Source organism: Barbatula barbatula (genome assembly GCF_947034865.1).
Source record: "Barbatula barbatula genome assembly, chromosome: 11".
Classification (NCBI taxonomy): Eukaryota; Metazoa; Chordata; class Actinopteri; order Cypriniformes; family Nemacheilidae; genus Barbatula; species Barbatula barbatula.
Window position 1 is genome coordinate 13686299 of NC_136774.1, and position 23878 is coordinate 13710176.

The following is a 23878-nucleotide window of genomic DNA, read 5'->3' on the forward strand; positions in this document are numbered from 1 at the left end:
AAGATGAGGCTTGCGATGTCATCTGCGATCATCCCGGCTGAGCTCGAGTGAGTCTCCGCAGCTCCGCGTGGAGTGATTTTAACTCGCATGGCTTCTCTGCCGGCATCAGATCGAAGAGCTTTCGCTCTCAAAATCAACAGGTAATCTACTTTTGCTTTGGCTGGAGCTCACAGCACATCCACTGGCCGATCCCAGGTCATCTGAGCACAGTTATGGATCTGTCTGTGGGCAATGCTGTCTCAATTTTTGAGGGAGTTTGAGTGAATTCCAGAGCGGGCAGCTACGCGTTTGGGGTATTAACATCGGTATCGCGAATGCGTGTGTACGTGCTGAGTGCTGACATCAGACTTTAAAGTCTCGAAATCTTATTTGCAAACGTACTTGGACGAGTTAAAGGGAACGCAGCATTGTCAAACAAGCAGTGTCCCATTTGTTGTTGTGTTCATTGTGTGAAAATGTAGTTGGCAGGGGACTTCATAACCACAGTTTAAATGGAAACATGTCACAGTAGACAGATTTGTAAGTTATACAGCTCAAACACATTTGGTTCTTTATAAGGGTGGAGAAATTGGCATGCATATCTATTGGGTATAAAAGAAAGAATGATGCAAGGCAATTTAGAGGAAGTTTTATTCACATCCGTCCAACGCTAAATGTAGTCCACTTGATCATTTCCTCTGCAAATCCCCTCTCTTATTATGACCTCTGTTGGGTGTCAAGCTAAAGTGGAAGTTTCTGTTCCTGTTCGTTGTCATACCAGGTGTTGAGGAAATGAATATATGGATGTTGTGAAAGAAGGGAGTGCGGCAATGATCCGTATTATAACTTGTGAGTTTATGTCACACGGGCACACACAATGCTCCATTCATTCGTACAACAGTCATATGCATCGTTGCACTATTTTTAGGGCATATCATGGAATTTGTGCTTTGGAGTAAATCTTCACGCCTTTGCTTCACAATGGATACTAAATTGGCTAATCTAAATCATGTCGTTTTGTGGGATTATGAAGTATTTAGTTTGCCGAGCATTACAGTTTGCCTTAACCGTAGAGCACACTAAATTTGCCGATGGTTTGTATCGGACGATTTTGTGCTTCTAAGTCTCAGGACCCTTCTAAAGTGGTCAAAGCTTTGGTCAAGATTCTGGACTTGCATTGACTGAGTTAATCAATTGCTAGGTTAAATTGGAGTTAACTTCAAGTTAATAAGGAATCTGTCATCATTGTTGCGTAGATTGCTCATGGTCAAGTGTTGTCTAACGCCACAGGAGAAAAATGTATTTTAGGCGTCTTCTAATGTTTCCTTATGCAATGAGCACACAACAGTATTAAAGTGATAGTTCACTTAAAAATGTAAATTTTGGCATCATTTACTCACCACCTTGTCATTTCAAAACTTTATGACTTCCATTCTACTGGAGAACACAAAAGAAGATATTTTGAAGAATGTTGGTAACCGAACAACGTCCGTACCCATTCACTTGCACTGGTTTGGTTTCCATACAATAGTAGCGAATGGGTACCGCCATTGCTCGGTAACCAACATCCTTTAAAATAACTTCTTATGTGTACGGCAGAAGAATGAAAGCTTTGAAATGACAAGAATGTGAGTATAGGATGAATGTTCATTTTTAGGTGAACTATCACTTTAAGAGCTTTGATTTTTACGAGCTGAAACCTGCAGTGCATGTAGAATGTATGGCCTTTGTTAAAACGTGTGGTGTTTGCATATATACTTCTGGTCTCAAAACATTATTGGCCAACTATTATTAAGTATTTTACAATCATTGTTTCACTTCCTTTTTACAAGGACACAGAAGGAAATTGGGTGTGACTCATTGACAATTAAGGAGAATCAGACAGATATAAAAATGGATGATCTAGAATGTTCAACACTGAACTTATCTGCACTGAGGATGGAAGCACCAAAATTCCCAAATCATTCTGAAAGTGGCCCGTAAACTGCAAACTGTCCAGCCTGTGTCACCCGGGACCGATACTTGCTGTTGCTGCAGCTCTTTGTATTGCACAACCACTGAACTCGTGCTGCCTCTTGCAGACAGCTTTGAAAAAAGGAGAACGTCAGCGCAAACGCTGCATATTTCTCCTGCAGGTCTACGCTGCTCCAGTCCCTTCCTATTTTTTGTGGCCGCACATATATTTGCATTAATGAGGCATTCACAAAAGTTGTATGCACACAGCTGTGTGTTGTACTGAAGAAGGGCTGTTATGAGTCGGTTTGTCCTTGTGTATGTCTTTCTGACGTACTTCATCCTTTCGGAATCATTTGAATTTACAGGCCCACACAGAAATGATTGACTATGAGAAGTGTTAGGACAGACGCTATAATGTGAAAGCAGCTTAAGGGTTGAAAGTCAAGGGAAGCACTCGGACGTATCACGAGAATTGTTCTTTAATTTTGATTATCTGCAGCTGAGGTTGACCTTCAAAGAAGGTTTCATTCAAATGCAATGGATTTTCACACCCTGACCCACAATTATGCGCGCCTGCCACAGTTAAGAAGATCATAGTCCACTATCTTAGGAATGTTTTCGTATGTGTCACGGCAGTTCATGGATCCATAACTTTTTAAGGGATAGCTCACCCAAAAACTAAATTCTGTCATCACTTACCCCCTTTTACTTAGTTTTTGGCAGGATTTCTTGCTGAAATTGTTGGTTTCTAATTCCCCTAAGCTCCCCGTTCACTTTTTAAAGTTCCTGCCCACCAGAAGCCTGGACTGACTTATGTAGTTTGATGTATTTCCAAGTTAGATGAATATCAAATGAGAAGAATAGATGTCCGGGTTTGTATTTTTTACCGAAATTGATTGGATCATGTAGGCATCGCATTCAGAAATCATTGACAAAACGTTAAAGGTATAGTTCACGCAAATAAGAAAATTCTGTCATCATTTACTCACCCTCTAGTCACCTTGTGCAGAACACAAAACATATTGAAGAACGTTGTTCACCGCACAATGGCGGTTCCCATTCATTTCAATTGTATGCACAATTTCAGAGCGGAAGTACGTTTTGAGATTTTTCTGAGCGATTATGAGGGCACATTACTACAAATAAAATATTGGCCTGCATTGATAAATCATACAATGCAATAAACAATTCAATATTCCAATATCCAACAAATTTCTTTATTTTGATTTGGTGACTTTTAAAGAGACTGTTCACCCAAAATAACACCCAAAATGTTCACCCTCCTCCGTAGAACACAAAAGCAGATATTTTGAATAATGTTGATAACTGGCTCCCTCATTGGTTTTGTGTCCGTACAATAGAAGTGAATGGGGACCAGTGCTGTTCGGTTACCAACTTTCTTCAAAATATCTTTTGTGTTCTGCAGAAGACAGAGAGTCATACAGGTTTGAAGTAATTGATGACAGAATTTTCACTTGTTTTTCATCATATTGCATTTCAAAGTGCTTTCCAAGCATTTATTCATATCATCAAAGTCTGTAACGAAACCAGAAAAAAGAAGCATGTTCAGAGAGTGTAAGCTTCTTTCATTTCTTGTGTGTTTTTCCTGTACAATAACAGCTCCTGTCGAAGAGAATAGAAACCCATAGGGTAAAAAGAGACTCATCTGTCAGCACCCTGTGTTATTACCACAATCCATGGTAAGAAAATCCAAAGTTGAAGCTGTTTTATTGTGATGAACATTACATTCAGAGCGGTTAAGACTACAACATTTTTGGGGCCATGAACTGAGGTCCACACCCATCATAGGCTTTCATGTTTAATTGAATTGTCTTAATAGTGGCCTTGTTAATAGATGTAGAACACGTTGCGGTAAATTTGTTTGTCTGGTTTTGCCATAAGGGACAAATGCAGTGTCCCTTAGAACAATCCTGGGATGTGTTTGTTGTTAAAAGTCAGGTAGCTTATTTTTGTGGCATTTCATCTTGCATAACATCTTGCATAATGATGCACGGTGTGTGTGTAAGATGTTGTAATTTGACCTTTACTTCACATGAACTTTTTTGAACTGTTATAAACTGTGTGCTTCATACTCTGTGCAGCTGAATAGTTATGCTGTCTTTGTCTCAGTGTGTAGAAATGTTTTTTTGCATGGTATAATTTATTTTGGTCTGTGCCCTGTGGCATAGAGAATTAGCATTCCGTCTCATCTGACTTGACCTTATAAAGTTGTTTATGATGTGTCTTTGTGCCTCTTTTTATAAACTTTTCTAGAAAACCAGTGACAAATAAAAACAGTTCAAGAAATCAACTGCTTTTAAAAGATATTCTCAAGTTCATATGTGCTTTGTTTAGAAATCAACAACAGATGCTACACCATTTTTAATAATCTGTGTTATTGTTGCAGGTTTTTTTGTGCTCTGAAGCATAATGTAATCAGCATATTGGGGCACCCAATGAGTTTGGGGGGAAGCAACACCCCAATATGGCTGGTGACCCATTTTTCTTAGGCTTTTGATAACTGGGTGCACAATAGCACTCTGTTGTGCCGCGGCCTGGAGGGCTGGCGTCTCAATAGCTTTCCGCTTCTGAGCCGAATCGTTCTGCTAATATCAATGCGAGAACTGCGAAGAAAACAGCCTGCATTGTGGGAATTGTTGGCTGAGGCCCTGTGGGAATGTGACTGAAGTGAATTAGGTGTGAAACTAAAAGAATTCACAATGTTTGCCTCATTTAGTTGTTGCACATATCTGGAGGGAAATTAAGATTTGTTACTTAACTAAAAATAATAATGATAAGGAGGATCTGGACCACTGTCTGCCAGATTTTTATTTCTGCCTTTCCTAATGTATTTGGGAGACACACAGGTGCAGCTGTGTTACACACACACACACACACACACACACACACACACATACACAGCACAATCGATTGAGTGTTTGCGGAAAACATTTGATCATAGCGTCTACATGATTTAACGGTTCATTCAGAAATCACACAGCGTGCTGAATAATGTGTGTAGAAAGCTTTGTTGATGTACTTACCAAAGAATTCGTTATGCTCCTTTGGCAGAGAGGTATCACACTTTACGTTGTTGACATTTGAATAGACATAAAAAAAGTACTAGAACGTGATCATTGATTATAGTGTATATATGAAATATACTGCCACATAAACAATCATGGGAAACTTTGGAATGATAGCAGCCTGAAAAAGCTGGGCTGATCATGCAAATATTGTGGGTTCCAATATAGTGTTTTGTGATACTGATACAAAACATATAAAGAGCAAGGTGGTCGATTTCTGACACGTCTATTGTTTAAAGTATCAAAAAATTCTTCCAGTTTAGTGTCTGTTGAATTTGAACAAAAACTAACCTTAGGAATGACATATACGTGAAAGACAGAGAATGTGAAAGATATATTCCATGATATGAAAAACAAATTATTGCATGAAATATTCGTTTTTTTAACTGATTTAATTAATACATTTTTAACCGTTGCAGTATTGAAGATCTGCAAACATTGCATCCTTTTTGCTATTTTGACCATTTTTGGTTCCATTTCAGTAACCTGCAAATACTGCAAATAAAAATTTACATTTGGGAGAAATGTTGTCACAGAATGATTTTTTAAATATAATTTACTTAAACGCATACCTAGAAATAGTAAACTCAGGAAAAACTGAAAATAGTTTTAGAGACCGAGTTCTCTTAATGGCTGTATTTGTTTAATTTAATAATACCGTTTAATTAAGACAATTACAATGTACACTTTTATTCTGAAATTAAACCATTTATTTTACTTAATTTACCAATCTACGGTTATATAAATTGTTGTTAGACATTAAAGTTAACTAATAGAAGAATATTTGTTAATATTTGTTAATTAGTTGACCGACAATACAGTGATTTATATATCTGCCCATCACTTTTCAATTGTAGGTGTGACCAAAAACAGTTGTTGCGGTACCCTCTTGATTTATGACTGTCATGCCCTTGAGCAAGACCTCCGATGGGGACTTTGTGATTAACAGTTAATGCATCTAATGAGCTAATTGGTGGAAGACACAGGTGTAGATACATGCTCGCACAAATCCTGTCACCAGAGAATGGTCCTGTCGCAGCACTCATTTCTGTGCTCTAGAATATAATATTTTTATGTTCTTCTCTCTCTTTCTGTCTCTCGTCTCAGAAACTCCTCGGCAGATATCCGGAGGCAATTCAGTGGGGTCATTCATGGGTCCCTGCCGCACCATCGGCACAGTAACAGCGCCTCTGGCTCTTTCAGCTTCAACATAGTGAGTGTTCCACTGTCGCTAAATACTTACACACTGGAATGAATATTTGAGTATAATTCAGCTGGAGTGTCTATTTACACGGAGTACAAATAGCCCGCCTTGTTGGCACGGACTATTTGCACTAGCTCCGCCCACCAATATGTGATTCGAATAGAGAAAGTGTAAGAACGACGTCATTTCAAACAGCGACTCCAGCGACGTAAGGTGTACATTTTGTATAGCTAAGCACGGGAGACCGGGGTTCTAAGCCACCTCTCGCTGAAAAACACTCTCTAACCTTTTGCTAATACCTTACAGATCATAAAAGCATTTGTTTTCAACAAAATAGATTTAACACTTAAATTTCATTTTCATTAATAAAGTTTAGGTTTAGGTTAGAGGTAGGGGTAGGGCTTTAATATCTCAATAAATTGTCATCATTTTAATACTTTTATAAATATTTTGATTTATACATTTATACTGAGGTGCAAATAGTAATGTTATCTGCCCCTATTTATAAGTAAATGGCATCTAACTACTATTTCTACTTAATCCAAAGAAAATACAGCTATTTTCGGTACGTGTAAATAGCATATCGCAAAAATATGCTTAGTGTAAACAGAACCTACTGCTATTTAAACTTTGTGTAAATAGCATCTATTAATATATGTGTCAATATATGTCATTTTTAATACATTCATTTAGCGTGACTAGTACATATAAATCAGATTAAATAATAAAATACATATACCTTGTGAGGACCTTTTTTTCTATAGATGCTGACATGTCTGTTAGGGTAGGGTTGGGGTGTGGTATGGTATATATGATTATCTTATTTTAAGAACAAAGTCAATGGGTGGTCCACCTGATAAAGTGTGTGTGTCTGTGCACTGGTGTTCATCACGGAGTTGTCTGGACATTTTTCAGGTCTCCATGAGGGAAGACTATAAACTTTTAGGTATAGATCTAGTGGTATGTTAGCGGATAGAATATATCAGAAGCCTGTCCCCATAATACATTGAAAACTGTGTATGTGTGTGTATTTGTGAACATTCATGTGGTTAAGCTCTAACCTGCTTGTGCTTCCTCTATGCTGTAAATGGGTCAGCGCCCAGCCTACAAGCCTACTACAGATGGGGCCTTCCAGCTTACACACATTCATCTTTAATATCTGAGGATTTTAGAAGCTCTTTGCTTCATAAAAACATAATCTTTCCTCTGGCATTTTCCGATTATTTACAGTAATAGCAGACTGTTGGATGTTCAAATGACACTATCATAATGACCAAATATTGATGTCCTGCGCATTCAGCTTTAGTTTGTACTTCAGTAACTATTGTAAAAATAAGTGATGGTGTTCTGATAGAAATGACATTTTTTCTATAGGCCTATAAATGAAGTGTTGGTTGGTTGATAACTCTGTTTTTATTATGCAGTCTAATGAAAATAAATCAAATTGCAGTTGGTTTGTTTTGATTTGAGCCATAATAACAAAAGACACACTTAACTAACACAATAAAACAACACAAAAAGATGTTAACATATGAAACAATCTCATTTTGGAACCAAACTCTTCAAATACACCTTATCTATTTTCCGACCTAACATTACTTTATCTCACCGCCAGCAGATGTGACTGCATTGAACATATACTGTAAATAGATATGTCAGGGAGAGTAAAACATCCACAATACCTATCATTCATTTTCTTCAAGATGATCTTAAAGTTTAGAGCAAAACTTGTGCATTGGCCCATAATCGAATTGTAAATAACTTTGTGTCTTTGCCAACAAACATTTAGACTAAGAAACACAAGCTTATGTGCCTCTCCTATTTCACCACAACTAGTATAGGAAGTGGTTGTGATGACACATCCTGGTTTTAGAGGACCAACAAATTAGAGAGCTTCTTGCTGCATAAACCCATTAAGGAAGAGTTTTGCAGAAAGACGTTTTTTTATTTCCGGGCAACGCCATCTTGTCATTGCATTGTTGTTGGTTCGAAAGAAGCATTTGGTGAGTTGTTTTCTTCATCATTTAGAGATGGATATGTTCTGTGTGAGGCAGTGCTTAGTATGTGTAGATGAAAAACTGAAACTCAATGCTATTTGCACGATGAGTATTGCTTGTGTGGTTCCTATTAATACCTTGATGGTGTTAAATACAGGAACTGTTGTCACTGTTCTGTTTCCTGTTAGCAGTTAGGCCTTAAGTTTAGAGAAGGAATGTAAAAGTTACAGGTTCATACAATATAACATTTTTCTGCTTGTGTAGGTCACTAAAATGCATTACATTTAGATGTTTGTGTGCTTTTGTGCAAATCTCAAAAGATGACCGACGGTGTTGCGATCTGCAAGCTAGAGTCTTAGGAGAAACCTTTTAGAAGCATTATAGAGTATATAAACAATAATTGTATTGTTTTATTGTTATTTAATACTGCCATAGTTTGCAACGTTCCACTGAAATGTCTCAAGGATATAAAGAAATGTATTTCTTTTTTATAAATAACTCCTCAATATGCAGCTTGTCTAAACGGGCTGTTTATTGTTGACCCATCTTGGTTGGATGCTTTTCAAAGTGTGGTGTTGCAATATTTAGATCTGAAAGTGTTTTATCAGCGTTGCTCATAGTAAGACCTTGCATATATGGGTGTTTTTGTTTTATGAGAGCTTTAACTGTTGTTAAGAACGTGGATGATAAGATCGAGGCATTCACTAGACCTCAAGTGAATGAAAAATGCGTGTTGCGTAACCAAGCTGTTGGTTTATCATTGTGAAGTTCAGGTAACTTTATTTTCATTTGACCTGCATGTTTCTGTCTCAGAGGTTATACTTTTCAAAATAGCATTTGATAAGTGGTTTGGTTTTTATTCCCTAAAGCAGTGTGATTAAACCATATCTATGAACATCTGAAGTACAGAACAGCAGTTATTTTGTTGAAATCTAGACTGTCACGGTGAGGTCATTTTGAACAGGTCTGAAGCTGTCTGTCTGGAGTCATGACAGAACATGTTTTGCTCAACTGTAGCATTTCTCTAATAGGAGAATATAACTGAAGGCAATTCATTTTTAACGTTATTCTGCATTCTGCCACAGGCTTTAAAAATGATTTATTGTTTCCCACCCTTTTTTTTCTTTCATTGTTTTATGGAGGTCATGAGAGAGAGTTCTGTGTTGTGTGTATATTTGGGGTGTTTTATATAGAGGGATTAAAGGCATGTCCTATTTTAAAGCCAACAAATATTAAAGTGGAGATAAAATACATGGATTCAGGCTAGACTCTTCTTTGGTCTTCTTGCAAATAGTATTTTTTATATATACTGTAAGTCACATTAATACTTTAATCTAATACTTGTATTTTTTCCACAGCTTTATATATTGTTTCTCCAGTTTTCATTTTCTGCAAATAGATACAAATAGAAACAATATTTTTATTTGAAATTGAGAATTGTTTGTTGTGCTTGGCATGCACCTAAAATGATCATTTTACCTAAACACACCTATAGACGGTTTCATCTTAACAACAAAAGTAAACATTACAGCACAAGCACACTTTCGTGGCCCCGACTAAACTTTCGGTACACATTCACAAACAGTGCCTGTAGATTATTTCTGATAACAATCAAAAGAAACCCTACTTGGCTTAAATTGTCTCTCCAATATTTAGAATTCAGACTGCAACACCAAGCTCAACTGCTAGATGTCAAAGTACCATATATTCAAATGCGACCAAACTACAGGACCCTTTCAACAAAGTTTTTTAAAATAAAATTAACATGCAACACATTTCACCAAATCGTTTATCTAATACATTTTAAAATCAGAAAAAATGATTTTGTCTGGGAAAACGCTATATTGCTTTTATCAAGTCGAATAACTAAGCAGACGCTTGTAACAGGAAGTTGCTCAGCTTTTCAGCTTGAAAGTTCATATGTTGGAACTTATCAATATATTACTCATCAGAAATGTCTGTGTCCTTAATCTGTATGCAGGTGCAGGTTTTGTAATAATGTACACATATCCTTTACCTATACATATTTATAAACAGCAGACAATGTCATATTATGCTCCTATATGATAATCATTGTGTTTAGCCTCAGTCGTATGAAGCGATCGAGCCGGTGGACCTGGATGAGTTCCTGATGTCACAGCTGCGCAGTGGAGATGCTGAGCTCATGCAAGAGCTTGGAGAGTTCCCTGATGATGACCTGGAGCTGGAGCTGGTGGAGAGAGAATGCAGGACCATCCGGCCCTCTGTTCCAGAGGAAGGGTAGGTGTTTGATCCTTTCTAGTGAGGTCAGATGCTCTTGACTGGTGCTTTTTGGGGCATTGACTTGAAAACGCATGAATAAGCAACATTATAGATAATCAGTAAATAATCTCCTTTTTTCTGACACCGTGTTGGATGTTTTTTGCGTGTCTTCAGAGTGGAGCTGGACCCTCACGTGAGAGACTGTGTTCAGAGTTATATACAGCCATGGTTGGTGGTTAGCAGAAGGTAAATTCCCAGAGATTGTTTCAGAAGCTTACAACTGTAAATGTGATGTTCTGTAATCCTCAAACCATTTTTTTGGTCTTGTTTCATGCACAGAACTCAGGAATACGGATGGATCTCATATTCCGAGAGGACAGACGCTAACAAATTGTTACAGAGACAAATATTTGAGTCTGACGACCAACCTGATAAACAAGAGCAACCAGTAAGCACTCAAAATTCATCATTCTTACAAACGAAAGTATTTTTGCAGTAACAACAGAGCAGTGATTTTAGATTTCGCACAGCTTGTTATTGACACACCCTGTGAAATGGCACATGTTATAGTTCTTTTACTTTTTCTTTTACTTTTTTATCACCCTTGATCACAATGTCCTTGGTTGTCTGGGACCATTGACCTAATAAGACGTGAATATTCCTTTTGTCCCCTCTGTTTCCATGCTAACATGTTGCCAAGACTTAATTATCCATGTTTTTTCATGAGTTCTGAGTCTGCAGGGAACCCCAGACCCTCTCTTCCTTTAAAAGGCCTCCAGCATTCACAGCAGGGGTTATTAGCAATCCAGACGAGTAGCAGACGTCACACTAGTCTCCACTGTGCTCTGCTGTGGGGTGTGAAGTAGATTAGGAAAAATACAAATGGTATGGGAAGGTCTAGACACATTGCATCATGGGAAATCGCCATACAGAGCCGGTGCATATGGTTCTTATATTTGGCGATTAACAGAAATCTCTTCTGGGCTTTTTTGAGAATCATCCATCTCAAAGGCTTATGGTCTTCCTGGTAAAAGGCATTAGTTTTAGAACAATACAGATTGCCTGTGTGCTCTCATTCACATGCAGTACAGTGGCCACAGTTAAGCTGCATTTAAAGAGACGTTTTTCGATCAACACGTGACAGAAAAAGACAAAGAACTTAAAGGTCCAGTGTATGAAATTTAGTGGCATCTAGAGGTGAGGTTGCAAATCGCAACCAATGGCGTTCCTCCCTCACCCCTCCCTTTTGACAGCTATGGTGGCTGACACGGGACAAAGATGTCGTCACTTTTTCGCTTCTTTGCTGAAGGAGATAACGTATTTACGAAAGAACGCTCTGTAGAGCAGTTTGACCATGTTAGGGCCAACATGGTGAATTCTATTACCCGTGGTGAATGTAGATAGAAATAGCTAATTTTAAGGTAATAAAAACATAACACTCCTTATGTGAGGTCTTTATACACCTCTGAAAACACAGCTATGTATAGTATATTGCATTTCTGTCAATACATCCTCCAAAAAATGACACACTGGACCTTGTGTAATTTGAGATTGAAATCAGATTTATTTCCTCTGTTTGTCAGGAAAAGTCCCCGTCCCTGACAGCACTGTGTGACGATGGGTCTCGGACCACCCTCACCTGCTCAGACTTCAACCTGCGTTTACTCCAGCCGGACCGTCGCGTGGACAGCCTTTTGCGCTTCAGCAACCCAGAGGAGCTGGACCGCTTCCACCAGGAGTCCAGACAGAGCAATCGCCATGGCGAGCTTTTCGGTCTCTATCCACCTATAGATGAGGTAAATCTTTACCTGGACCATCTTTACACAAGCAAAAGATCAAGCAAGATGAAGACAAGAAAGATTTGAACAAAACTCATTTTCAATCTATCCTTTACTCTGTGCAGGAGGATGCTGTAGCGATTCGTCCCATTCCCGACTGTCCCAAAGAGCACTTTGGACAGAGGATCCTTGTGCGATGTCAGAGCATCAAGTAATACTTCTTTATCCTCCACAGTTGTTGCTTATTAAGAGTTCTGGCTAATATTCAGCCCATTCGACTGAAGTTGGATCCTTATATGGAAGTTGTAAAGTTGTTTTTTAGTTTATTTAAAATCTTTGCTGCAAGTTTCCCCAAACGTCACTATTTTCTCCAATGTACTAAGGTTTATATCTATCAGTCTTAGATATCTATTTCTTAGTTTATTAACAACAGCATGCATTACCAAGACCACTTAGCAAAACATGTTATTCATTATGAATAATCAATAATAAATTGAAGATCAATGAAATGCATCAAAGAAATATGTCGAACCAAACCATAATTGTTTATTTTAGAGTTGTACACGATTTTGAAAGAAACAAATGTGGTTATCCTTCTAGGTTGGAGATTGATATCGAGCCCCTCTTTGCAACGATGGCCCTTTATGACCTGAAGGAGAAGAAGAAGGTCAGTATCTGATTGTTTCCTTATAAGCTGGAAAGGAAAAACTGCAAATATGTGATGTGGATTTGCTTACACAAACAACAGATGTCCCTTTACAAGCATTGCTTCACATACTTGACATGCTTTATATAATCATTGTAGACCGTAGAAACATAATTAATAAATATTCTTTCTGTCAGTGGACTTCCTGTTTGTCCTCCCACATTCTTCAACCTCAGGACAGAACAGGACCTTAAAGGAATAGTCCATAAAAAAATGAGAATTGTTCCAAGCCCATTTGACTTTCTTTCTTCTGTGTAACACAAAAGGAGATTATAGTGAATCTTAGCCTCTAATGACTTTCAATTTGTAGAATAAAATCAGAATTCTTTAAAATCCTGTGAGTCAGCTGGAAGAGCTTTGTGCTAGCAACAGGAAGGTCAAGGGTGTGATTCCCAGTGAATGAATGTACTGATAAAATGGATTGCCTGAATGCATTTGGATAAAAATGTCTGCCCAATGAGTAAAGGTTGAAAGAATAGTTTTTGAAACTTATGTCTGACTTTATTTAAGTCTCACATCTCAATCAAATCTCTGACTTTGTCTATAATAAGAACTTCTACTTCTAAAGGAATAAAAATGGGTTTGACTGAAGCGATTCAGAAAATTCAATTCAGTTCAACCAAAAATGAGATGTCACTTATTCATCTTCATATTATTCCAAACCTGTATGACCTTATTTCTTCTGCAGAACACAAAATAAGATATTTTGAAGAATTTTGATGACAACATTGTATCATATCTTATGTTATTTAATACTTCCATTGTATGGACGGACACAAAGCCACTAAGACATTTCTCAAAATATCTCCTCATGTGTTTCACAAAGGAAAGAGTCATAACAGGTTTTGAACATCATCGAGGGTAAATATGATGACGGATTTCTATTTCTGGGTGAACGATTCCTTTAAGACTAATTTATAAATTTTTGTCAGATTGTCAGAACTCAAAGCAAGGTTTAATGCAAAGTGTAAATGCAATGCAATGCAATGCACATTTCCATATTACTGACAGCCAGCAGACATCATATTCTAGAAGATTATCCTCAAGTATTAGATTAATCTTCTTTAGTTTTGCCTGATGAAGGTTAATACTGTGCTATGAGGTGTCAGGCTGGCTGATTCGTGCTAAATATGGACTTCCAAGGCGTCATGTTCATAACTTATCATTCTTGATATGGCTCAGTTATACTTAGAGTTTTCATAATGTTAAAGATGACTGTTGTCAAATAGAGGGAGTCAGAGTTTGTCAGTGTTTTGCGAGTATTTCCAATCTGACTGTTTAAAGATGCAATCTATAATTATTTTTGTAAAAAATAAGAGTTATTGAGAAAGGTAAGCTTATAACTGGGATTTATCATTTGAATGGACAGGTTGTTGTTTTTTTAACAGGAAATTATCAAAAGTCAAACATCCTTTCAACACACATAAAGACAAGAACATGCAATTTCATGTTTCTATCAGAGATGGCGGTAGAGAGTCAAAAGTTACAGATTTCATGTTTTTCTAAACCTTTTTTGCTACTGCTGTTCATGCTAAATATGTTTCTGTTTTCTTTAGATTTCAGAGAATTTCCACTTGGACCTGAACTCAGATCAGATGAAGAGTCTCCTGCGCTCGCACACCCCCCACATAGATACCTCCACTTTGGCCAGAGCTGCCATTTTCTCCATCTCCTACCCATCTCCAGACATCTACCTGGTCATTAAGGTAGTTTAAGTCCCAAATTTACCAACAAATGATATTTCCTTCGCTAAGATGATGAGGATGAGCACAGATGTGATGAAAAGAGTCAATTGTGTGTTGTAGATTGAGAAGGTTCTTCAGCAGGGAGAGATTGGGGACTGTGCTGAACCATACATGGTCATGAAGGAAAGCGACACAGTCAAGGTAACCACAGAATAAAGTAAAAACTCTGCCTCGTGGTCTAAAGTATGTGGACACCCTGGGTTTGGCATGGGATCCTTAATTCCAGTGAATACAAGTCTTAATGATACGGCATACAGTGACCTTTAAGATAATTGTGTGTTTACAACACAGGAAATAGTTTGGGGTAAGATGTGTCTGAAGCATGAGAACGTCTCTATCATAATTTGAAAAAGAATGATGTTAAATGTTGGCGATTTAGTCTTAAAAATGTTATATGTGCATAATCTCCTCAATTTTAATAATGCAAAACATTGTGTCTATCAGAACAAAGACAAGCTTGAAAAGTTGAGGAATCAGGCAGAGAGCTTCTGTCAGAGGCTGGGCCGCTACAGGATGCCGTTTGCCTTCGCCACGGTTAACATCATGAGTGTGATCAGCTCCACGCTGGAGCGAGAAAGCGCTGAGATGGACAGTTTCATTGGTGAGTCATCATTACACCATATTGGTCCATTCCTTACCATAATGAATTACTGTGTTTATATGTGTGCTTTATTTTTTCTTTGGCACAGGACGGGGTTTAGACAAAAAGTACCTGCCTAGACGTAACTCCGACAGATTTAGCTTGATGGAGGACAACTATTCTCTGTCTGGCTTTAAACCAGCTGCCACTACGTGTACATTCATCAAGCAGGTATTGCTTTTGACGATTATAATGATTTCCTTCAGAATCATTTGGATAATTCAGTGAACTATTGGGAAATTGACATTTTGATATATGGTAGTATCCGCTTTCTGTTATGTAACCTGAAATAAAATGTTAATAAAATGACACTATGCATCAAAAATCAATTGGAGCATGACAACTATTTGTTCCACAAAACAGTACAGCTAGATATTTGTGCTGTTTGACAGGGGATTAGAGGAAAGGAGTTGAAAAATGAAAGGGATTGATAAAAAGTTACCTTGAGTGCATCATTTCATTCTTCGCATTCTCTAGATGAATCAGTGTCTGCATTCTTTAACGCCAGCGTGAATGATGACGGCATTCTAAAAAACAGTCAGCTCTGAAATATACTCGTATAAAAAAGGTGCCTCACGCTGTCATAGAAGAACCTTTTTTGCCTAAATGGTTCCACAAACATTCGAAGAACCTGTCTGTTTCACAAAAGGTTCTTTGTGGCGAAGAAAGGTTCTTTAGATTATTAAAAGATAAGTAAGAGATGGTTCTTTAAATAATCTTTGACTGAATGGTTCTTTGTGGAACCAAAATGGTTCTTCTATGGCATCGCTTTGAAGAACCTTTAAAGCACCTTTTTAATTTTAAGAGTGTCCGAATGTGCAGTTCTCCATAAAAATAAAATATATTTTAAAAAAGACTTGTGAAATACAGTGACCATCTCCTGTTTGTTGAGCAGGAAGGAGAGCGTCTGAGTGATGAGGACCTTTTCAAGTTCCTGGCGGACATCAAGAGATCTTCCAATCAGAGACGTGTTAAGGTCATACCTGGTAAGGAGAAATTCTAACTCTTTCTAATCTTTCTTTAGCAGAAGTGTTAAAATACCTGATCTAAACTTACGATTTTCATTTGCCAGTCATAAAGCCATATCAAGGGGACAGAACTGGACCAGTATCCACCCGGAAGACCCTAGTAACAACAACTTTCTCAAAATGTCTTTGTGTGTGTTTCACAGGTTTCGTGAGACTGGAAGTGTCCCCGGTGCCAGACGTAGTGCCTGGGTGTCTGTCCCCTGAACTGATTCCTGTGAAGCCTGTGTCTGAGAAGCATCCACGAGCAGTGAAAGAAGTCGTAGAGTTTCCTTCCAGTGAAGTCTTTGTGCCTCACAACATATATAGGTGCGCCCCCCATCACATACACATCATTTTTGATAAAAAACATTGCTTGAGAGATATTTCGGTCTAAAATGGGTGGAGGGGTGACTAGGAATCAGGAATGTAGTTTTATCCATCTTGATCCCTGTTGTAAAAATGCATTCTTTGCTCTAAGAATAGTCAGTGCTTGATTTTCTAAGCCGACATGTGAGTGATCTGCGCCATCTAGTGGTCAGTGTATGTTTCTACAACCAAATAAGTACTCCAGGAGGAATTATTGAAGTCTCATGCATAGTATTTCCCTCATCCTTTAAACAATTCTTTATGTAACTATTTATATATTTTTGTATCACATTACAGAAACTTCCTGTATGTTTATCCTCTGAGGCTGAATCTTACAAACCGTTTGACTTCAGCTAGGAACATTACAGTTAAAATCCAGTTTATGAGTGGTGAAGACCCCAGCTGTGCCATGCCTGTGAGTACAACGCGCACACGCACACACACACAGCTTAATGTTAAATCCTTGCAAAAGATCGCTGATCCTAAAAACTCTAAAAACCTAATGAGCAAATCTCGCTGAAGGTGATCTATGGAAAGTCAAGTGGGCCTGAATTTCTTCAAGAGGTCTACAGCCCAGTCACATACCACAACAGGTAAACATGGTTTCACGGTTCACCTCCTCTGATAGTCAATATATCAAGCACATATCAGGCTGGTGTGATAGAGCACTTATCTTCTCCACTGCAGGTCTCCAGACTTCTATGATGAGGTGAAGATCCGCATGCCGGCCCGTTTAACTGAGAAACATCACCTACTCTTCACCTTCTACCATATCAGCTGTCAACAGAAACAGAACCAGACAGGCAATTTGGAGACTCTTATTGGATATTCAGTGAGTGACAGATTGTGTTCTTCAGTACGCACGCACGCACGCACGCACGCACACACACACACACACACACACACACACACAGAGATAGCGGGTTTTAGTGACATCTGCACAAACGGCCAAACAAAGATTACATCTGTAAAGATCATGAATATGTATAATTGTAAAGGTCACGAGTACATATGAAAACCTTATGAATTTATTTTCTCTTGGCAGTGGTTACCCATTTGGAAAAATGACCGACTACAGATGGGGCAACAGTGTCTGCCAATTGTTTTGGACAAACTTCCTCTCAACTATTCCATGCATTCCCCTGAGGTACAGTAGACCATTTACATCTTGTTTTTGTTGTATTTGGATACCTGCTTCTAAAGAGGGTTCATCTTGTCACGTTACTTAATTTTTGTTTAAAAGATTTTCCATTCAAGCTTAGCTTTGCTTGCGGTTTTGTGTTAAAGGTGCAATGTGGAAGATTAAGGAGGATCAATTGAGAGAAATGCATTAGAATATACATAACTATGTCTTCAGAGGTTAATAAAGACCTTAAACAAGGTTATGTTTTTATTACCTTAGAATGAGCTAATTCTAGTATCTACAGTACATACACAATGGGTCCCCTTGCATAGAATTTGTTTCTACAGTAGCCCTAACTGGACAAACTACTCTACAGCAGGCGTTTCATAAATACATCATATCCTTTGGCAAAGATGCGAAAACGTGACATCATCTTAGCTCTGTGTCAGCCTCCGTAGTGCTTTGAAAGGGATGGGTGGAATGAGCCGTTGGTTGCAGTTCACAACTTCACCGCTAGGTGTCGCTAAATTCAGCCGCCGGACTTTTAATCTTTGAACGTGAACATTTTTGTTCTTTTATGTTGCCTTTAGAAATCACCAGCTCACGTTCCCCCTGTCAAATGGATGGAAAACCACAAAGGACTGTTCAGCCTTGAGTTAGCCTGCATGTCCTCAGTTCAAGCACAGGTGTGTAACACACACAGCTCTATTTCTAGTACAGTCGGCATTTAAATGTATCTCAATTTAATACATTATGTGGTTTCTGTTTATCATCTGGCTTTCCTAAATCACAGGATAGTCACCTGGAACGTTTCTTTACTCTGTGTCACGCTCTGGAGGGAAAGACCACGTTCCCTCTTCGAGTGGGCGATGAGAAGATCTCCGAGAACATGTTTGAACACGAGTTGAAGCTGAGCATCATCTCGCTGTCCTCCTCCGGCCTGGAGCCGCTGGTACTTTTTCTCCATCAGGTTTTGGACAAGCTCTTTCGTCTCATCATGCAGCCCATGGTCATCGCAGGACAGACCGGTGCGTTCAACATCAGACTCTCTAGTACAAGAGATCAATAATGAGATTTAGATTTGTGTGTTGCGGCCCCTGCACATGTTGATTTTCTCACATTTTGTGTTGCATGATAAAGCAAATCTCTTGAAAGCACGTTCTTTCGGCACACAGCATTAAAACATTTGTCAAATAATTGGAAGTATTCTTGCACGGGACCTACAATACCCCAACCATTAGATTTTTGCTTGAATAATTCTCAAACGTTTTTGTAATCTTGTTGTCTTTATCTTGTGCAGCAAATCTGGCCCAGATTGCATTTGAGTCAGTGGTGTCAGTCGTGAACAGCCTTCACAACAGTCAGGAGCTGGCGAAGGACCATCAGGGAAGAAACTGTCTCTTAGCAACGTACCTGTACTTTGTGTTTCGGTTGCCAGACACGCATAATGAAATCCACACCACAGGTGCGACTTTGATATCATGCAGACCACCACTTATACAATACTACACTAATAAAGATAAATGAATTGATCAATGTTGTTGAGAGTATGAGCAGCATAGAAGGTTTATGGTTGTTATGAGGGTCCTAACACTAAAATCTTGGTTTATGTTCACCAGGCACGGGAGGTCTGATGGCTCATCCTGAGAGCAAGTACAGCACTCTGACTCGCACCTCGGCTACGACAGTGGGCTTAATGCTCCTTCAGTCAAGGATCCGATCCAGCAGCAACCCTGATATACCAGCACCACACAGCCCAGAGGATTTCGAGGTCAATAATATTCTCGCAAAGGTACATAAACCTGAACTCCATACACACATATACACTTTTGATATTCTTTTTCTTATGCATCCACATTTTGATCTCCACCAGGGTTTAAATCACCCAGGGAGTCGGGTTTCCACAGCTGTGAACCTTCCCAGCACTGCTCAGACCTCCACTGGAAGCACACGACCTGCAAACAAAAAGGTTGACAAGATCACCCAAGATCATGTGTCATTTTAACGGATGGTGTACTTGTGAACAAGATTCATTGGTGTCTGGTTCTTTTAAGTTATTCCATGAGGAACTGGCTCTTCAGATGGTGGTGAGCACCGGAGTGTGCAGGGAGAACGTCTACAAATATGCTTGGTTCTTCTTTGAGCTTCTTGTAAGAAGGAAATCTGATTATGATCTGAGATTGTGATGTTTGCTGATAAAATGTAACAATTTTTTTAAATATAAGATGTTGAGTGCTTTTTGTGTATGGTTGCATGGTGTACCGGTATGAACATGGCACATTATCGTGATACTACAGGTGATATAGTATTATAACTCTATATGTGTATGCTTTCCAGGTGAAGGCCATGAGTCAACATGTGTCTCAACTGGACAAAAAGACAATCCCTCGAAGGAATCGATTCTCAGACCGGTTTAAAGATGACATCACTACTATTGTAAATGTGGTCACGGCTGAGATCGGGAACATTTTGGTTAAGCAGCAGAAGGTGACTGAACCGAGGACGTCAGTGTCCGTATCTCAGATGGACGAATGTGGTGTGTCTGTGATGTTAAAAAGAGACGTGTGTGTTTATCTTCAGGAGGTGGAGCAGGCGGAGAAGGTTAACATCAGCTTGGCGTTCTTCCTGTTTGACCTGATGTCTCTTATGGACCGGGGCTTTGTGTTTCAGCTGGTGAAGAATTACTGCAACCAGGTGAGGATGCTCATCTTATTTACTATTGATTATCTTAACAGCATTAAATTATTCGGAGCATTTCTGGCACAAACACACTCTCTCTCATTCTGGCTCTGTAGAACTTTTTTGGCACGACATTTATAATAAATAATTGGAAAAGCAGTGCAGAACAAACACAAAATGTAGTTAAAAAGAAAACAATCTAGATTAATTAAGAGAAAATGTTTTGTTTACTAAATGCAAGTGGTGCCAAAATATGGAGAGAGCAAGAAAAGGATCCAGATGTGTTGCAAGCCAAACTCCTTTCTGTGTTTCATCTCTCCTCCTTTCATCCAGATGGCAGCCAAGAGCATGAACATGGCGACTTTGATCAGTATGAGGCTTGAGTTTCTGAGGGTCCTGTGCAGTCACGAGCACTACCTCAACCTCAGTCTGTTCTTCAGTAGCCCCGCCTCCGGTCCCGCCTCCCCCTCTCCCTCCACCTCCTCACAGGTCATTCTGCCATTTTGTGTCTATTACAACCCATCCCATTCTCAGTGTTTGTGTGGTTAATAAACCTGTCTCTCACTCTCACCAGACCTCTAGCTTGTGCAGTTTTCAAGACAATAAGATTGAAGCCATGTTTGACCTGTCGCAGGATTTTAAGCAGCGCCATTACCTGACCGGTCTGCTCCTGACAGAGCTCAGTACTGCATTGGACATGGAGTCCGAGGGGTGGGACAATCAATAAGACCTTAAGAGCAAAAAAATAGAATTTCACAAATTAATTATATTAAAATGAATTATATTTTGATACTGTGTGTGTATGTGTGCAGGGGGAGAGTCCAGCAAAAAGCCATTAATGCCACTTACAGTTTATTATGCGCTCATGATCTGGACCAGCGCTGCTCAAGGCCCGAGGTCAAGACTAAGATCGCTGCTCTCTACCTCCCCCTGGTGGGCATCATCATTGACTCCATTGATTACCTTGACTTCACAGGTAGTCCACACTTAAGAGTTCTCTCCCAGGCGTCTGTTTTTGGAAGTGCAGTTGTTAATCTCAGTTAGATTTAATAGCTTCTTTTTGCCAATAGCCAGTGGGCCAAAGTGCTTGATAATGGCTCTCTTGTGGTGCATTATGGGAGTTTGAAATAAATCATGTTTTTAAGACTGATTCATTTGTGTGCATGTGTTGCATTCACAGTTTCTGATTCGCGTGGTGGTAAAGGCAAGTCAGGTGGGCCCGAGGATGACCCTGATAGCGTCACCCCCATCAATCAGTCCGTTGCCATGGCAATAGCTGGAAATCCCTTCAACACCCTGGCAAAGAACGCGCTGCTGTCTATGGCTTCTGTGGTAAGTTTTTAAGATGCATGATTTATAATATAATGCATGTTTTTGTAAGGCGTGTCAGTCAAGAAATGATTTATGTTGCCATAGTGACTGTATGACTGCGTCTAGCTTCTTATCAAATAAATAAAAAAGGGATGTAAAATATTGAGTTTATAGACTTAAAACAGCTATGTAGGAACATACAAATCTTATACACTTTAGCAGTCAGTATGCAAATATATTGAGGCTTTGACTGATCAGTCAGAATAAACTAATTCAAAGAGCCTTGTCAAAAGTGTAGAAACTATTTGTCTCTTTGTGTTTTTGTTAAGTTATGATTTCAAAGAAACCAAATCACTACTAAGAGTCTTTTCACAATGTTGTCCGTCAATGTCTTCTTGTCCAGACGGGGAAGACGACTAACATGCTGACGGCAGAGACCAGCCGCAATCTGCTGATGTGTTTCCTGTGGATTATCAAGAACGCGGACCAGAATCTGGTCCAGCGCTGGACTATAGACATGCCCACCTCTCAGCTGAGCCGCCTGCTGGAACTGCTCGCCATCTGCATCTCCTGCTTCGAGTATAGGGTTAATATTCAGCATCCTTCTCCATTTTTGATCTTTTGCTAATTTTAACTGTTTACTCAGAGTGACGGGAAGTAGTTTGAGGATACGGATTTATCTTCTGGATTGCTTTTACGAAGACGAACACATGGTTTGTTTGTGTAGGGGAAGCAGAGTTCTGATAAGGTGAGCACACAGGCCCTGCATAAGTCTCAGCAGGCTAAGGCACGTCTGGAGGAAGCTCTGTTGGGAGGGATCGGAGCCAGGGGGCAGATGATGAAAAGGGTGGGAGGTGAGCTGCATCATTTACTTTTTAGTTTTCCCTTTAAAGGCAAAGTTTAGCCCAAAATGACAATTTTGTCACCTTTTAATCAACCTTAAAGGGCAGTCCACCCAAAAATGAAAAGTCAAAAAAAGAACGCTCAAGTTGTTCCAAATCTGTATGATTTTAACTATCATAGAAGGAAAACTTGATTTATAAATGTCTTTGTTCTGTTGAACACAGAAGAAGAATGTAGGAAAGCAAACAGTTCCATTGTATTACTACTATGGTAGTCAATGGTGGCCAAGAACTGTTTGGTTACAAGCATTCTTCCAAATATCTTTCTCTGTGTTCATCAAAACAAAGAAGTTTTTAAAGATTTGGAACAACTCAAGGTTGAGCAAATTGTGTTTTGGGTGAACTGTCCCTTTAAGATAAGACCTTTTTTATTATTTTGAAGCGTAAAATGAATAGACCTCAGTTTGAAGTGGAAACCTTATAAAACACAAGTACATTACGCACTGGAATAATGAATGGATTGTTTATTTTCCACAATACACATTTTTTGTTTGACCTAAGATGCTGTCTACTCTACAGGCTTCCTTTGTTTACATGTTTTCTAAATATGTCCCATCTTTGTATGTTGGCTGTGTCTTGTGGAAGGTAACGACAGGACGCTGGGTCAAAGAGAGAACTTGCGCTGGAGGAAAGACCTGACACAGTGGCGCCAAACCAACGACAGACAGGACAAGTGAGATGAAAATGATACCGTCCTTTCACGGATCAAATCCATTTAACCTGCAGGGTTTACGGACATTTCTACTGTTTTTACTTTTCCAACTGAATTTATGTCTTTTTTTGCCTACTGTTTGGTATTATTGTTTTCTTCAGATCTAAAGCGGAACTGGATCAAGAGGCCATAATCTGTGGTAATCTGGCCACTGAGACCAACCTCATAGTCCTTGATTTGCTGGAGATGATAGTACAGGTAAAAGAGAACACATGTAACGCAAAGCCTACTGTTTTTCTGTTGGTTTGTTGAGAGTAACAACATGTGACTGTCTCTCAGGCGGTTCCTCTGGCAGACTGCAAGGATAATGTGGTTGGTGGAGTACTAAAGGTGCTGCTGCATTCGCTCACCTGTAATCAGAGCACCACCTTCCTGTCACACTGTTTCAGCACCTTACGGGCTCTCATAGTAAAGGTACAGACTTATGTGCGGTAGGCAATGTTATG

The 23878-nt window shown here is 39.1% G+C and overlaps 1 protein-coding gene across 3 annotated transcripts in view; it reads left to right on the forward strand.

Moving 5' to 3' along the window:
- Positions 1-4: 4 nt before the first annotated feature.
- dock8 (dedicator of cytokinesis 8) overlaps positions 5-23878 on the forward strand; it is a 33138-nt gene continuing 9264 nt past the window's right edge. Inside the window, exons 1-35 of one of the 3 annotated variants that reach the window (XM_079466659.1) lie at positions 5-140; positions 6129-6234; positions 10306-10481; positions 10638-10709; positions 10803-10911; positions 12047-12259; positions 12367-12452; positions 12842-12908; positions 14504-14653; positions 14753-14833; positions 15137-15293; positions 15382-15503; positions 16228-16318; positions 16504-16666; positions 17003-17120; positions 17228-17298; positions 17393-17537; positions 17751-17852; positions 18419-18514; positions 18622-18856; positions 19129-19293; positions 19448-19620; positions 19702-19797; positions 19883-19978; positions 20166-20315; positions 20409-20522; positions 20841-20996; positions 21082-21218; positions 21320-21483; positions 21688-21839; positions 22222-22404; positions 22546-22672; positions 23306-23393; positions 23534-23630; positions 23712-23846. In XM_079466659.1, the coding sequence (XP_079322785.1) occupies positions 88-140; positions 6129-6234; positions 10306-10481; positions 10638-10709; positions 10803-10911; positions 12047-12259; positions 12367-12452; positions 12842-12908; positions 14504-14653; positions 14753-14833; positions 15137-15293; positions 15382-15503; positions 16228-16318; positions 16504-16666; positions 17003-17120; positions 17228-17298; positions 17393-17537; positions 17751-17852; positions 18419-18514; positions 18622-18856; positions 19129-19293; positions 19448-19620; positions 19702-19797; positions 19883-19978; positions 20166-20315; positions 20409-20522; positions 20841-20996; positions 21082-21218; positions 21320-21483; positions 21688-21839; positions 22222-22404; positions 22546-22672; positions 23306-23393; positions 23534-23630; positions 23712-23846 (4446 nt within the window). In that variant the 5' untranslated portion in view covers positions 5-87. Of the gene's footprint in view, positions 141-3600; positions 3636-6128; positions 6235-8148; positions 8229-10305; positions 10482-10637; positions 10710-10802; positions 10912-12046; positions 12260-12366; positions 12453-12841; positions 12909-14503; positions 14654-14752; positions 14834-15136; positions 15294-15381; positions 15504-16227; positions 16319-16503; positions 16667-17002; positions 17121-17227; positions 17299-17392; positions 17538-17750; positions 17853-18418; positions 18515-18621; positions 18857-19128; positions 19294-19447; positions 19621-19701; positions 19798-19882; positions 19979-20165; positions 20316-20408; positions 20523-20840; positions 20997-21081; positions 21219-21319; positions 21484-21687; positions 21840-22221; positions 22405-22545; positions 22673-23305; positions 23394-23533; positions 23631-23711; positions 23847-23878 lie in introns of those variants that run through there. The other 2 variants (XM_079466660.1, XM_079466661.1) reach the window with 2 other exon arrangements.